Source organism: Oryzias latipes, chromosome 18, assembly GCF_002234675.1.
Source record: "Oryzias latipes chromosome 18, ASM223467v1".
Taxonomy (NCBI): Eukaryota; Metazoa; Chordata; class Actinopteri; order Beloniformes; family Adrianichthyidae; genus Oryzias; species Oryzias latipes.
The window spans coordinates 17,567,803-17,582,628 of NC_019876.2; the positions used below are offsets into that span (position 1 = coordinate 17,567,803).

At 36.4% G+C, this 14,826-nt stretch overlaps 1 protein-coding gene across 1 annotated transcript; it reads right to left on the minus strand.

The window, feature by feature from the left end:
• Nucleotides 1-894: 894 nt before the first annotated feature.
• Nucleotides 895-5,361, minus strand: cldn15 (claudin 15). Its single transcript, XM_004079825.4, has 5 exons — nt 5,001-5,361; nt 4,711-4,875; nt 4,410-4,491; nt 4,212-4,319; nt 895-1,434 (listed from the first exon to the last, which is right to left on the minus strand). Exons 1-5 carry the CDS (start codon nt 5,215-5,217, stop codon nt 1,338-1,340), a joined length of 669 nt encoding a protein of 222 aa, XP_004079873.1. The 5' UTR covers nt 5,218-5,361; the 3' UTR covers nt 895-1,337.
• Between the last annotated feature and the right edge of the window lie 9,465 nt (nt 5,362-14,826).

Sequence of the window (14,826 nt, forward strand, 5' to 3'; positions counted from 1 at the left end):
TTACAGACGTGGGCTGCGCTCATTGGTGGGACTACTTTTTCTCTGACAGCCCCGTGGTGTCTCAGCTGGGACCGGGAAACGCAGTCTAGCGCACCCAAGCATCGCTGCCGGTCACGCCACGTTCATTCCTCAAAGTTTTGTAATGCGGGAACGGAAAAGAAATAATAAACATTTTATGCTTGTTTAAGATAGAAGAAGAGTAAGCAGGGAGGCGAATAATTTTCTCAGCTTCTTATAGAAACAGTTTTCATTCATGTAAACACAAGTTTCAGTGATATTCCTTATTGCCTTGGGGGAGTAATACACACAATCAATGTTTTATATGTTTTCTAAATGCGCTCTTGGTTGAGCAGTTAAGGAGATAAAGAACCACTCCCGCTTTTAACATGTTCTTTTCTAATAATAGCGGACATATATAAATAAAATTACGTTCAAATTGGATTTCCAAGTATTTCTTTATTCAAACTGTTGTGAGTCAGGAACAGGTGAAAAAAATGCTGTTTTAAAAAGATCAAATTTGTGACCTAGAAAACAAGCTCCCTGATGTGCTCCATTCTGATGCATTCACTTGTAGACGACTACATCCATGTACGTCTTTGTTTTCCTTGTCTGAGGAAAATCTGGCTAAAAACTGTACTTTGCATGTTGCATCGGGAATGTTAGTGTCAGAAGTAAGAGCTCTGTCTCCCTTCTGGTCACCTTAGAGACCTGAACATCTACACGATTATCAAATTAGACACATAATAGCATCTCTAACATTCTGTTTTCTCCGATTGTATTGAATACTTTATGAAATTTGTTGTTGTAAATTCCATTACCAAAGCTTTTTATGACTAAAAATGCTTTTTATGATCTAAGATTTTCCGAATATCACAGTCTTATTGAAAAATAAAGTGTTTTTCATAAAACATTTTATTGTGTGCAGTTATAAAACAAACAGAACACAAATTTGACATATAAAATCGCCCATTTATTGCGCTGAAACTTTACAAAACTGTACAAAAAACATGCAAAAATAACATTTGAATCATCTTTACTTTGTTTCTGGCCATGTTTACTCAGATCATCAAATGATTAGACTCCCTTAACTTATATGTTTTTTTGTCGTCAGTGTACATCATTAATGAAAAATGAAAACATCCATTCTGAAGAGCACAATGAAAGTAGGGCAGCTTTGTACAATGTTTACAAAAGGATGTCCTCATATTGAAGTCACACATGGCACAGTTGTGCTTGGTTCTTTCTGTTTAATGGACTAAAAGTTCTAATTTGAACCCCTCTCAATGTGCACTAAAAAAAACAAACAGATGATGAAAGTGTCCCAGCTTTCATGTCCTTCAGACGTAAGCGTTTCGTCCATAAGTGCTTGCGACTACACTCCTGGTAGGTGCTGGACCGGAGTAAACCGTTCCTCTGGCTTGATAAGGCAAATTGCTGCAAAACAAGGCAATGAATAAGTGAGTTGCCTCATAAAATTCATTTTTCAAATCACACAACTCATCTAATTGACATTTGACGAATTCAGTTGGGTAAAATGTATCAACATGTAGGCATTGGACTTTTAATATTTAGTGTCACCCGTTTGTTGAGTTGGGTAGATTTGCCCAACTCATCAAACCTCCAAAACCAGCAAATGGGAAAAACAATCAAAATACATGGAAAATCTCATTGCAACCAAACTGTAAATACATGTTTTTTACTGTAAAGTTGGTCTTTTTAACATTGGGCTAAAGCGGAAATTGCTCACTTTTGCAACCATCTCCCAGTGGTCTTTTGAAGAACCGCAACACTTCCTACTTCCTGTTTTTTTGTATCAGGTATGGAAACAAAAAAGATTATACTGCAGTAAGGTATAAAGGGTGAGCTTCAGTCCTTTACTTTTCCCAGAATGCCCTTTGATCTTGCAATAAAAGTACATTTTTTAAAGACACCAAAACAACATGAAACATAAAAGAGGCATAAAAATATAAAAAATGCAGAAAGATATGTAAAGCCCCACTTCAATACTATACATATTCCTAATTCCTTCAATATTACTTCTATTATTTATACTATACTATACTATACTATACTATACTATACTATACTATACTATACTATACTATACTATACCATATTATACTTTACTTTATTTTTATGCTAATAGCTTTACACGCATGGGGTGAACTCAACTGCTACAAAAGACAGCCCCAAATCTCTTTGATGGAGCACAAAAGTCTCGAAAGTTCTAGAAAAACTGCCTAAAAAATGCTTGTACGGAAGACCAAAAAGCTCAAAAATCACGATGTGTTGTTGCTCTGGAATTTCTTTTTCCTTCTAAAAATATTGGTTAATTCAAACGACAAAAGTTATGGGTGCAATAATATTTGAAAAAACAATTATGTCGCTGATGAAATCTAATTAAAATTGTAAAAAGAATTGTTGTAAAAACTTTCTTCTTAAATGTCAGAAACACAAATGTTAAAAAAATGAAGAATTTTCCTAAGGTTTGATCTAGCACTAACTCAATGGCGTGATCTAACAAGAAATCAGTGTGCTAAAATCAGGAGGGTCTTGCATCGTAAAATAACTTTCTGATGATCGGTAATAAATTTGATTTTGAAATGGTTTATTTCAAGCAATCAAGGCAAGGATAACGAACAAAACCATATAACCAGCAGTTATACATCCATACAGAGACGCATCAAACTCAGCATAATTAGACATTAAATCAAATTTTGCTTGAAAGGGAGTTGAAGGAAGTAAATTTAAGTAATCTCACCCCTGTTTTACTATAACCATTTCCATTACATAATTTATCAATATCCAGTTCATAACATTTTATCAGACAGAATAAGAATCCTTAAGTATCAAAAAATCACATGCCAAAGATTAATTACTTAATTATTATATAAAAACAGATATAACGCCATTTAAGAAATCAACATGTGACATGCAGATCAGTTTTCAAAAATAATTGCAGATTATTTTCATTAAAGAAGTCGTGACTATGATTAAAATAACATTATATCAGAAAAATAAACATAACACTGTTTCAGAAATCTTCATAGCAAATGCAGATCAAGTATCAAAAGTTAAAAATATGTGCAATTTCTTTTTTATTAGAAAAATCATGAATCCATTTTTTGAGCAAGTGAAGTGATATGATTAGAGATCAATCGTTTTAAACATCTGCAGTAATTGATTAAGCAATTTTATAATCATAATTTAATGCTGTGAAATAAAAGTGTTCATGTTCTGTTTATTAAATATAAGGATTCCTATGTGATTGAAGTCATCAAAAACACACTTTGAAAAGCTTAAAATACCAATTTTTAATTTTTAAATAAACATTTTAATGTTTTGTTTAGTCTTATTTGGTCTAAAAAGAGAGTCACAACAGATGCTGTTATTAATTAATTAGCACTAGTAAAATGTGATAAATTACAGAGTTTGCTGACAGCATCAATATTTGTGTGTTTTAACTCTAAAGGGATTAAATCGCACGGCCGATCGTGAAAAAAATCTTTTGTAAATGGCAACAATTAAGTCTGATTTAGGTTTAAATCTCTTTAAAGCAACATTTTATATTTCATTTTGGGCTCTTTGACCTTCCATATAATCAGCTCTCCTTGCTATTCTGCCACTAGGGGGCATCAAACTCCCATTAAATCCCATTCAAAGCCGGATCTTACACTAGGGGGCAACTTCTTCTTTTATGGAAACCAGTGGCCTTGGACGTGCAACTGCCCTGACCCATTTAATTTGCGCCTTGTTGTGTATTCAGTGTTCTTTTTATAGCAGTCTCGCCCTGAACACTTTGACTCATGTGTTTGGGTATAAAATTCATAAAAGTTTCATCAAAGAGAAGCTGCTCTTTGATGAGTTGCAGTTAATGAACAACAAGTTGGTCAATTGCTTGGTCAAACTGTAACCGTTTTTTTGGCGGACATCCTTAATCCCACAGGAGATTCAATGGCCTTACGGTAGAGTGGCTGCCCTAAAACTGGAAAGTCGTGAATTCAAATCCAGGCTAAGTCATACCAAAGAATTTAAAATTAAGACCCTTCCCTGCTTGACACTCAGCATTAAGAGATTAAACCACCAAATGGTTCCTGAGTGAAACTGTGTCTGCAGCTCACCGCTCCCCCAGGGGATTGGTCAAATGCAGATCACAAATTTCACACACTCACGTGCGTGATAGCTAACTTTAGGAACTTTAAAAGACTCACTATTTTTCCTCTCTTGCCACTCTGCAGGAACAGGTGAGGCAGGCTCCCCCGGCGATGGCGAGCACCCCGGAGCACCAGCCGATGTAAAGTCCTTCTCCGATTTCATACCTGCCAGCAGAGTCAGGGTCAGCCAACTCCTCACGATGCAGGAGGCTGGATTATCCCACCACCCCACCTAAATCCAGTGCGGGAATTTACCTTATCCCCGGATAGAAAGGGTCAAAGAAATCCTGCGTGATGTTGAAGGCGTACCAGGACACCGACACCATGGTGCACAAACCTTTGGAGAAACCCCCCCCCCCAAAGAATATTTTTATGGTCAAGAGAGCAAAAAGGGAGCCGCACACACACACATCTGACACAGTAAAAATGAAATTTATGAAGGCCAGATTATAAAATGATTTATTGTTCGGTAGGAGCAGCTCTTTCATCTCAGGAGTTATTTAATCAACAGTAAAAGCATGAAACTGGGAGACATTTTTTTTAGGATTTTCCTCACCTTGAAGAATAAAGAAGACTCCAGCAGTGCCTGCAATCCTCCCTTTGAGGACATAGTTTTCCCCTACTGCTTTGGAGCACTGGATTCCTATGAGGGCCCCCACTAGACCAAAGGTGCCCATTACTATAGACACGATCATCAAGGCGCGAGAAGCTTGGATGTAGCCTGTGGTCACACGGAAACAGCCAAGTTACTTTCAGGTTCCATGAAGAACAAGAGCAGAACGTTTCAGAATCTTCTTTCTAAATCCTCGATTCAAAAAAAAGTATATATATTTTAAAAGAACAAACCATTTAAAGCCAGTAGTGAAGGGAACTCCCTGCAGTTGTGCACCCCCGTGGAATCCGTGGCACAGGACATCCACAGGTTCTCGTAGATGGTGGAGGTGGTGATGACATTCCCGTCCACGGTTGAGACCTTCCAGTAACGGTTGGGGAGGGCGACTCCCACCATCACCCACCCGGTGAAGCCTAAAATCAGAGCCACCACTTCCACGATCGGATCCATGACCCCTCGATGTCCCAAAAAAGTAGATCCAGGTCTTGGAGATGGTCGTCCGTCTAACTGGTGATATCTTTGTTCTTAAGGTCAGATCATCTGATCCTCCAAGTGTGTGTGTGTGTGTGTGTGTGTGTTGTACCACTGTGAGGTGTGTTTAGTTCAATAGTTATGTATAATGATTTATATGAGTCTCAGTCTCTCCTCCCCCTATGCTTTGTCTAACACACACACACACACACACACACACACACAAACCGCACACACTCTCCATTTTTTTCAGTTTACACCCCTGAAACCGAACAGGTGTTTATCGACACTCTCTCAAGGTCCAATGGTCGCTCTTAGTGTCACAGCTCTGTATTTTTAATATATTTTCAAAACATTCATGCATAACAAAACATATTAAAAATGACAAAAAGTTTCAGTTGAATTGTGGGTATTTCTTTAGATGAGTGACACGTTTTTTCTAATTAGAAATTGAGTTTTTATATCCATGCATTTTGAAAACTTCATGTTTCAAACCTTCAACTTTTAATTACATGAATCCTCTTTATTTATTTCTTTTTCTTTCAAAAGTTACATTTTTGTTTTCTCTGGTTTGACCATCTCAAAGGCCGCACGGCCTCACAATTTTGGAAGGCAGTTCATCTTTAAGGACAATGAACCCACGACAGATCGAGAGTTCCTCAGCTCATCTGAAAGTTTCTGTGTTTGCCTGAACTCATTGATAATCCCACTGACAGGTCACTCCGGGTTCATCCCAACGGTCCCGTCGATTGTTAACCGGAATTTCAGTCTGTGGCGTCAAGCTAGCAGAGAAGAGACATTTCTGAAGGTCGACAATAGGGCTTCAAAAATAGCAGAAGAATTACAGCTGTGGGATTCATATAGTGTTGTATGAACATTTTAACTCTGTCAAAAAATACATTTTTTTCCTGTTAACTATTAGAACTGTAAGTTTCGTGGGTCATTTTGAAGGAAAAAAGATCAAAAAATGTGATGATCTCGGATGAAAATTGTGTCGTTGATGTTTTTAACATGTTCTTGTGACATATAAGAAGAAAATGAAACCATTTCTGAGTATTTCATTCCATTCTGATGTATGCACTTGTAGAAGACTAGATCCGTGTACCCCATTGGTTGGGGTTGTGAGCTAGCAGAAAAGTGTTTTAACCTTTCAATTAGGGGTACCGGGAAGGGGGGCGGGGTTGCTGTGCTCCAACAGTCCTGCCCACAACCCAGAGGTGAATTTTTACTGAACTCCTATTTTAAAATGTTGGCTAAAAATGGCTTAATCATAGTTAAAAGACCACTGGGAAGGCTTTTTATAAGAGATCAAAAAATGATCGGAGTGGGACCTTAACTTAAAGAGTGAAAATAATGGCTTTTGGTTAATTAAATTAATCAGTTCTTTTTTCTGTGTAATATGAATTTCCAACAAACAATATCTCACTGTTTTTATACAAATGTTCAGCTCTTTTAATGCAATAAGATCTGGAATCTAACAACAGCACAGCTTAATTTAACCCAGTTCAAAGCATTTAATTGTAATTTATAGTCAAAATATGGAAACCCGCAAGTTTCCAATTATTTTTCCATGTCCTTAAAGTAATCAACACTTTGTTTGTGCGGTTGTGGTTGTTGTTCGTCTCTGATGTGGCTAACGTGTAGCGTGTTATAAACACGTTCTAGGTTTGGCGTGAACGCAGTAAATAGAGTCTGACTGCACCATAATCTGATGCCCACCGTTAGTGCAGAAAGTACGATAGGTTTAAAGAGGACTTTGTTGAATTTATGAGTTTACGACAGTCGCTCATCTTTAGATTCTCAGATTTCTTTATCAGATTTGATTTCAAATAGGCTCTGCTTCAAAGATTCTTCATTTGCTGAATCTTCCTATGCAAAGCTAAATGGTTTTAATTTATTTCTATTTTTACAAGGGTTTCTGACTCCTGTTTGTTGTTTTTCACATCCCAGAAATGAGGATGAAGATCTTATTGAATTTATTTCCCTCAACCCTTAGTAGTCTGGGGCTTTTTTGATCTTTAGTTTCTGCTACTTTGCAGTTTGCTCTGATAATTTTTTGTGGCAATGTTTGACATCCATGTTTGTAGTTCAACCTCAGTCTCTTGCTTTCCCAATTTTAATATATTACAGAATAATTCCACAGTAAACCTGAAACTGTACAAAACGATCCTCAGAGTGGTAAATGTTGTCATTTTTTAATGCAAAAATTGAGATGAAAGTATTTTACGTTTTTTTGATCAAAGATCAAAATATCAAATAAAAATTCAAAAACTAAAACAAAGCAAAAAAAAAAGGTCAAAATAATGTATAAAATGTATTTTAATAAATCATCATGTGCCATAACTCTTATGATGTTGTTTTAAACCAAAAATTTAAAAGCCAATAAATGTTTTGAAACCTTCACATTAAATTTGAATAAAAAAATATTTCAATGTCGTCGTTCTTAAGGTGGATAACTAAGGGTTAATATCCACTGAAATCGGCATAAAAACTCCAGATTATCCTAATCTGTTCATATAATTCATACCAACATTCATTATTGCAATTCCATTTATAAAAAGTAAAGTAAACTATAGAATTACTAAGACTGCTTTTAAACCTTCTTATCATCATGCAGTTGTTAGATTTTAAAGATTTTTAAATGTATTTTCCACGTTTTTGATGCAATTTACAAAGTCAGAAGGTTTTAAATAACTTCCTGATTAAATGTCATTTCACGCCTGTAAAAATATGCCCCTTTTTTTTCATCAAAACATCTTCTCTGAGGGATTTTGAGTTTCTTAATTAAACCAAACTGTTTCAAAATGCAGAGAAAGACAAAAAAAACATGAATATAATTGAAAACATAACGACCCTGATGACCCTGTGAGGAGAGTTGAATGAATATAACCTTTTATAGCGTAATTTTTTTATTTTAGAGACAAAAAATATTGATTTTACTGGCATATGAAATTCAGCAGACTTCATAAAACAACATTTTTGTATGCTTTTATGTGCTCTTTATTACAAAGCCAAACTGAAAAATAAAAAAGTCGTTTTTAATTTCAGAGAGAAAACTGATTAAATTAGAAATCCTGGTACATCCTTCATCAGCTAATGAAAAAGAGTTCTTTGTTTTTAGTTGTTCCTTTGTTTTTGTTTAAATAAAAGCATATAAGTCCAGGTTTAAACCAAACTAAGATATCAACTCTCACCCTTGTCTTCAGCCACATGAAAATCTATGTCCTGCCCTGCCATAAACGTCTGCTTTTATGGCCAAAGTGTTTGCAAAACTCATTTTATGACTCACTTGCACTGAGAAATTTCTGGTCGTAAAACGGTGCATTAAAAACAAAAGAAAATAAAAAGAGAAGGAAGACAGCTTCGTTTGCAGAAACACAACTTTTCTTTTTACATTTTTTAACAGGATTCCTGGAAAGACAACAGTCGGGCTTTTATTACGCTTTCCAGGAAGAAGCCCATGAAGACAAACATGTGATGACGAGGTCGACTACACGGGTGAAGGCTCCAAAAGATGCTTGTGTCAACAAGTTTATCTGGAGAAAGACTCCTTAAAAACAGCTGAAGAAAAGTCAAATGTTGGAGAGTTTTTTCTTGAAAAGCTTGTTTTTTCCCCAACATTATTTGCGAAGAAATGTGGATTCCTTGTCTAATTCTTTTCCTTTGTTCTAAAAGTCACATGTTGCACTGACTTTACAGCTCAAAATAAATCAAACTTTTAATGTCCCTCATGCGTGTATGAATGATGCGTCATAAACAGGCGGTTTTCAGCAGTCATCGGGACACATGGAACACTTCTCAAATCATGCCGGCCGCCTCAATCCATAAAGGAAGGACCAAGGTCGACGGAATGTTTATGATTTTCAGAGGGGAGGCGCAAATTAAAACAAAGAGATATCCTGCTCCAGTCATGTTTGAGTCCTGTTCGAAATGCAGTAAAAAATGATGCAATGTTGAATGTGTTGCTAGGCAACAATCAAACCCTCTCACGTCCTCATCGCATGTTTCTCCCACCATAAAAGAACCGTCTATGACTCTGTAATTAGATTTTAATAAGTATTAAAATATCAGATTCTGACCTCCATTCACCTTTGTCCTAATGGCAACGCCTTGTCATGATGGCATTTTTGAGCAAAGCTTTTAGATTTAAAGATCTTTACAGGTTCATAATGCTGTATTAATAGAGGATGGCAACAATGCTGAAGGTTTGTCTCAAGATAAGAGAAACAAAGAACTTCTCTTCCAGAACTTTCTTTAATAGATCCGTATTCTTATCAAGCTCATTCTAGTTGCAGCCATTTATCATTAAGCCCTTATAAAACCGGAAAGACATTATTAGTTTCTGACTCACTGTCTCTGAATGAGCTCTATCTGCAAACATGTCATGATTTATTTATTGCAGACTGTATTTCCTTATTTATGAGACCTACTTTAGAACAGTTTTGTTCTGATGAAACTGAAGGGTTTTTTATGGTTTTTGATTTATTGTTTCATTCATTTACAAAATCCATCCAATGTTTGTTTTTGAGAAACAAAAACTTTGCTCTTTGACTAACATGGGATTGGAGGTGAAAACAACAACAACAATGAACCGAAACTAAAATAAATAGAATTAAAGATTCATGAAAAAAAGTAAACAAAATGCAAAATCAAACGTAAACGGCAAAAAAAGGACAAAAAAAGCAGAAAAAAAGAGACACAAAAAAATAGAAATCACAAAAGGCAAAGAAAGAGAAAAAACAATGGCAGCTACAACTATAAAGGGCAAAAGTAAAAAAAGACATTCGAAATAAACAAAAAATAATAAATCAACAAAAACGATTTAGCCATTAACAATTAAAATATAAAACAGGTCAAATAAAAACAAGAAATAAAAGAATATTTATGTAACACAAAAGAAAAAAAGAAAAAACAACAAAAAGAAAAAAGTCAAGGATGAAGAGCAAACACAAAGGCAGAAAGAAGAGAAATAAAAATAAAACCAAAAATTACAACATAAAAATAGAAAAGGAAAGCATGAAAAGAAAAAAGAAAAGACAAATGAGAAAAGAGAACAACAAAGAGAAAAAAAATAAACAAAAAGACATTGGCCAAAAAACAGCAAAAAATACAACATAGAACAACGAAAAACTCAAATCGTGTCAAAGATAAAAAAGGGCAAGGCTGAAAAGTGAACAAACTAAATAAAACTAAGTCACCAAAAAAAGAAATGAACAGATATTACGTCTGCAAAAGCAATCAAAAAGTAAAACAGGCAAAACAGATAAAAATAAAAAAGAATATACACAAAAGACAAAGAGTAAAAAAGAGCAAAAAAAAGACAGAAAAACAAACCAATATTACATTTGAAGCCTCACAGACCAACAGACAATAAAGTTCTGCAGGAAAACACAATAAATGACAGACAGAGTGATGGCCAACGGGCAGAGGTCTTTGTCCTTCTCCGTTCCTACAAGGTGATTACACATTAATGCCCTCAGGCTGTTGGACCATTCACTGAACATTGGCCCTGCAGCTCAGACCTAGTGAGGCTCATCTGAATTACACCCGATTTGAAGAATCATTGACCGTGTCACCGTTGGCGATGAACCGGGTTAGATGATAACTGGGTCTCTGTTTTCCGCTCAAACCTTGTTGTGTTTTTCTTTGCGTTTGTTCACCTGATTCCCTTTTTCACACCAAAGTAAATGACTGTTTTTCCTGATAAGTTCAGAGGAGTTTCGGTCCCGTCAGCCAGGTTAATGAGTAATCCCCCACCCCCCCCCACCGGTGAAGCAAAACATCCAAGGGCTTCGGTGAGAGACCCAGTTGTGAAACAAGGCCGGCAACTTGAATCTTTATCAACAGGAACGGTAGACGATGGATTGATATAATTTTTTTACAGTTTCATTTTTTTTCGTCTTGCAGTTTTAGAAGCTCTGCTAGTAGTCAATAAGTAACAGTAATTCCATCAAGACTAAACTGCTTATCGATTTGGAATAAAAGAACTCAAATAACGAAATAATGAGTCGTGAGACGCTAAAGATAAAGGGTTGATTTCACAGAACGTCAATGAGTTAAATGCCTTTGACTTCCAGTAAGACGCTTACTTTCATTTGGACACTTTTAGAAACCGACAAATACAGGAAAGGTTCTATTTCCTTGTATGACACGGCTCTCACTCTCCTCTTCTGCCTCTATCAGCCTGGTCAGAGCTTCACCTGACAAATGTATCAACCTTTTTTAGCCAGCATTTTATTTTTTAGTCGCTTGGTGATAATGAACAGTTCTATGTCATATTTAGAAGAATCAGCAAAAGTAAAGTTTTGAATCCCCTTGGCAACAGAGGTTTTGTGTTAACCACGCCCACATCCCTAACATGTTCATGTCGTGTGTCATATTGTTTTGTTCAGCTCGAGTCAACGATTCATGTATTCAAATTTTACAATATTGCAATAAAAAAAGGGGCTCACAATCTACAGCTTTTAGTTAAGCAGATTCACACCGATGCTTGAGGAGTTAGGAGGCAACAGGTTGAGATTTGTTGCTGGTGATATTTTTGTAAAATTCGAGACGTCTTCCAAAGGTCAAAGGTCAAATATTTTTCTGTTGTTGTACTCTTAAGTTTGTGACATTTCATCAACATCATTAAAACAAAAATTTTCCTTTTTCAGATTGTGTGAAAATGTGACAGATCTCTAAATTTCACACTTTGCCACAAAACGGACATCAAATTATTATGGCCATCCCATAATAATTTGAAAACTTCCTTCGGATCTCCCCGACACGTGTGTTTTGTTTTTCGATAAGTGGATGTTGAAATCAATGTTTTGAGCCCCATGTGAGATGATGGCCTCATTCATTTTTTTGATGGTTTCTTCCGCTGTGATGTCATCAAGGAAACAGCGTAAATTTGGGCTGAGGCCAGAGCCGGCATTTCATGTACAGAGGCGTAACCAAAAAGTTTAGGGGCTTCATTTAAAAAAGTTGAAATTGTTATTTTTTCAGTGCTTAAAGAAGCTTGTATTGGTGGTGTTTTTCTCAATAAACATACGAATAGTGAGGGGACAAGAAAGTAAGTGGGCAAAACTGTTTGATGGGAGGGCAGTTGTCCCCTTTGCCCCCCCATAGCTCCGCCCCTTATTAAAAACACTATGACAATCTCTTTTATAAAATTTCCCAATATTTATGAAATGAAAGAAAATCGTAATTATTTATGCAGCTTATTTGTTGTTTCTCTGATCCTTTTCTGCACATTTTCTAATTTGTGTGTGTGTGTGTGTGTGTGTGTGTGTGTGTTTTAGCATCAGATCCAAACTACCAGAGATGTCTGCATGAGAGGAGCCAGAAATGACCACCATGTCCATGAACCACCAGCGCTAAAGACAATAAATGACACCCCTGTGAAGGACAGAGCTGCTGTCCATCAAACAAACAGCCCTGGAAACACATTTCCGATCCTCACACCACGTTTTCTTTAAACTCAGAGCTATCCGTGTTAGAGGCTATCTGAGATGAGCGCGTCTCCACACATCTTTTGGCTCGGCGCTGATAAGCGGCCTGTTTTTGCGTAACACGGTGCATAAAGTTAATACTTAATGGCGCAGCTGCAGACTGAAGGGACAGTCGAAGCTAAACCTTTGCAACGGTTATCATATCACGGCTTTACATGCCGCCTTTGAACCCAACACTTTCAACTCCTCGGATGTTGAAATACTTTACTTGATATTTTTCCCTTTTTTCATGAGAGATATGTACCTTTTCACTGATTTTATAATAAATTGTGCATTATGATCCATTTATGATCGTCCTCATGACTCAAACCTTTGGGTCTCTCCACAGCAAAGGAGGGCACAGCTCATCAGATTCAAATGTTTCTGGATTGGAGAATCAGAAGAACAAACATAACGTTTTGTGTTTTTAATGGAAAATTCAAACTTCACAGTGTTCTGGAAAAGCTGATAGAAAAAGAAGGCAGCTTACCAGCAAAACGGATACTTTTGCAGTTCAGGGATGTAGTTGGAAAGTTTTCTGAAAGGATGTTGACAGCTACAAATAATCCTTCCTGCTTTAAACCTTGATGCCTTTTCAAGGAAATGGGCTCAAATTTGATGGAAAGATTATTGGACAAAGAGGTAAGACGGACTTTTTTTAAGAGTTTAAGGCTTCACCCGATACAGGACAAATCCTGAAACTGCCTCTGTGGCAAAAAGGACAGTTCACTTTTGTGCTGGATTCATTTCAATTCTGCTTCATTTTAGATTTTTACTGCAATAATAGATTAAATGGGGGAAACCAAAGATCCCTTTCAAAGGGCTTCAGTGCAATCAAGTTAAGTATATTTTTTTAACCAACTTAAACATCCAACCATCCATTTTCTGAGCCCGCTTCAATCACTGTTGGGGGTCACACTGTTGCTGGAGCCTATCCCAGCCACTGTCGGGTGAAAGTCCTGGAAAGGTCGGCAGTTCATTGCAGGGTCACACAATCTCACCTTCACATCTCAGGGATAATTTAGTCTTAATTAACCTGTGAAGGATGTTTTTGGACAGTGGGACAAAGCCGAAGTGACCGGACAAAAAACACGCATGCACGGGGAGAACACGCTAACTCCATACAGAGAGGTCTCAGCTGGGAATCAAACCAGGACCTTCTCGCTTGAGACAAGAGTGCAAACCGCTACACCACCATACAGCCTGATGTAAACACCATTTGCTGTTTATAAATGAAAAAAAAAAAATAGCCGATTAGGCTGAAATTAAGGTAATTAATCTTCTCTTGTCTTTATTTTTCAGTCCTATGGTCATGAATTTTATCTTTCCTGCTATTTAGTCTAATCTTAAGGAGAAGATTCTCAGAAACCAGGTTCTCCAGGTTTTCTTAGAACAGAGTTCTTTTAGGGTTAGAAAACTTTGTAAATCCGACCCCGAGTCCACAGCGTCCAACTGTTCATCTGCTGAAAGCTAAAGAGGTGTTGCTCAGGGATTTCATGGAGGCTTTTTGCTGACGTCTATGTTCTTCCAGTCTGCCTTGTTGGCATCAACATTTTAAAAATAAACAGAAATACACTTAAGTTTTACCCACCTTGTTAGAAATTATTTAACTGTCTCTGCATTTTAATGTCTTTGTAAAACACTAAAATTAAGCTGTGGGAAATGTTTTTGTTTTTTATTGTGTAATTTGTGTTTATTTTTTAAGGTTTTTCAAAAAGTGTTGTTTTACCAAGATGAGCCCACAAAATACTTCTTTGTGAGCACTAACTGCTGCTTTGTGTCCACAAAATACTAATTTAAACCCAGATACTCTTATTTCTACCCGTAAAATACTTATTTGTGCCCTCAAGATACTACTTTGTGAGCACAAAATGCAAATTTTTCCTCACAATATCCTAATTTATGTGCACAAAATGCTGATTTGTGAGTACTAAATGCTGATTTGTGCCCACAAAATACTAATTTATGTGCACAAAATGCTGATTTGTGAGTACTAAATGCTGATTTGTGCCCACAAAATACTAATTTATGTGCACAAAATGCATCCATATAAAAGAAAACATCTTCACACATCAACATTTATGATAGGTCTACAGAAGGCACGAAGTTACTGTTT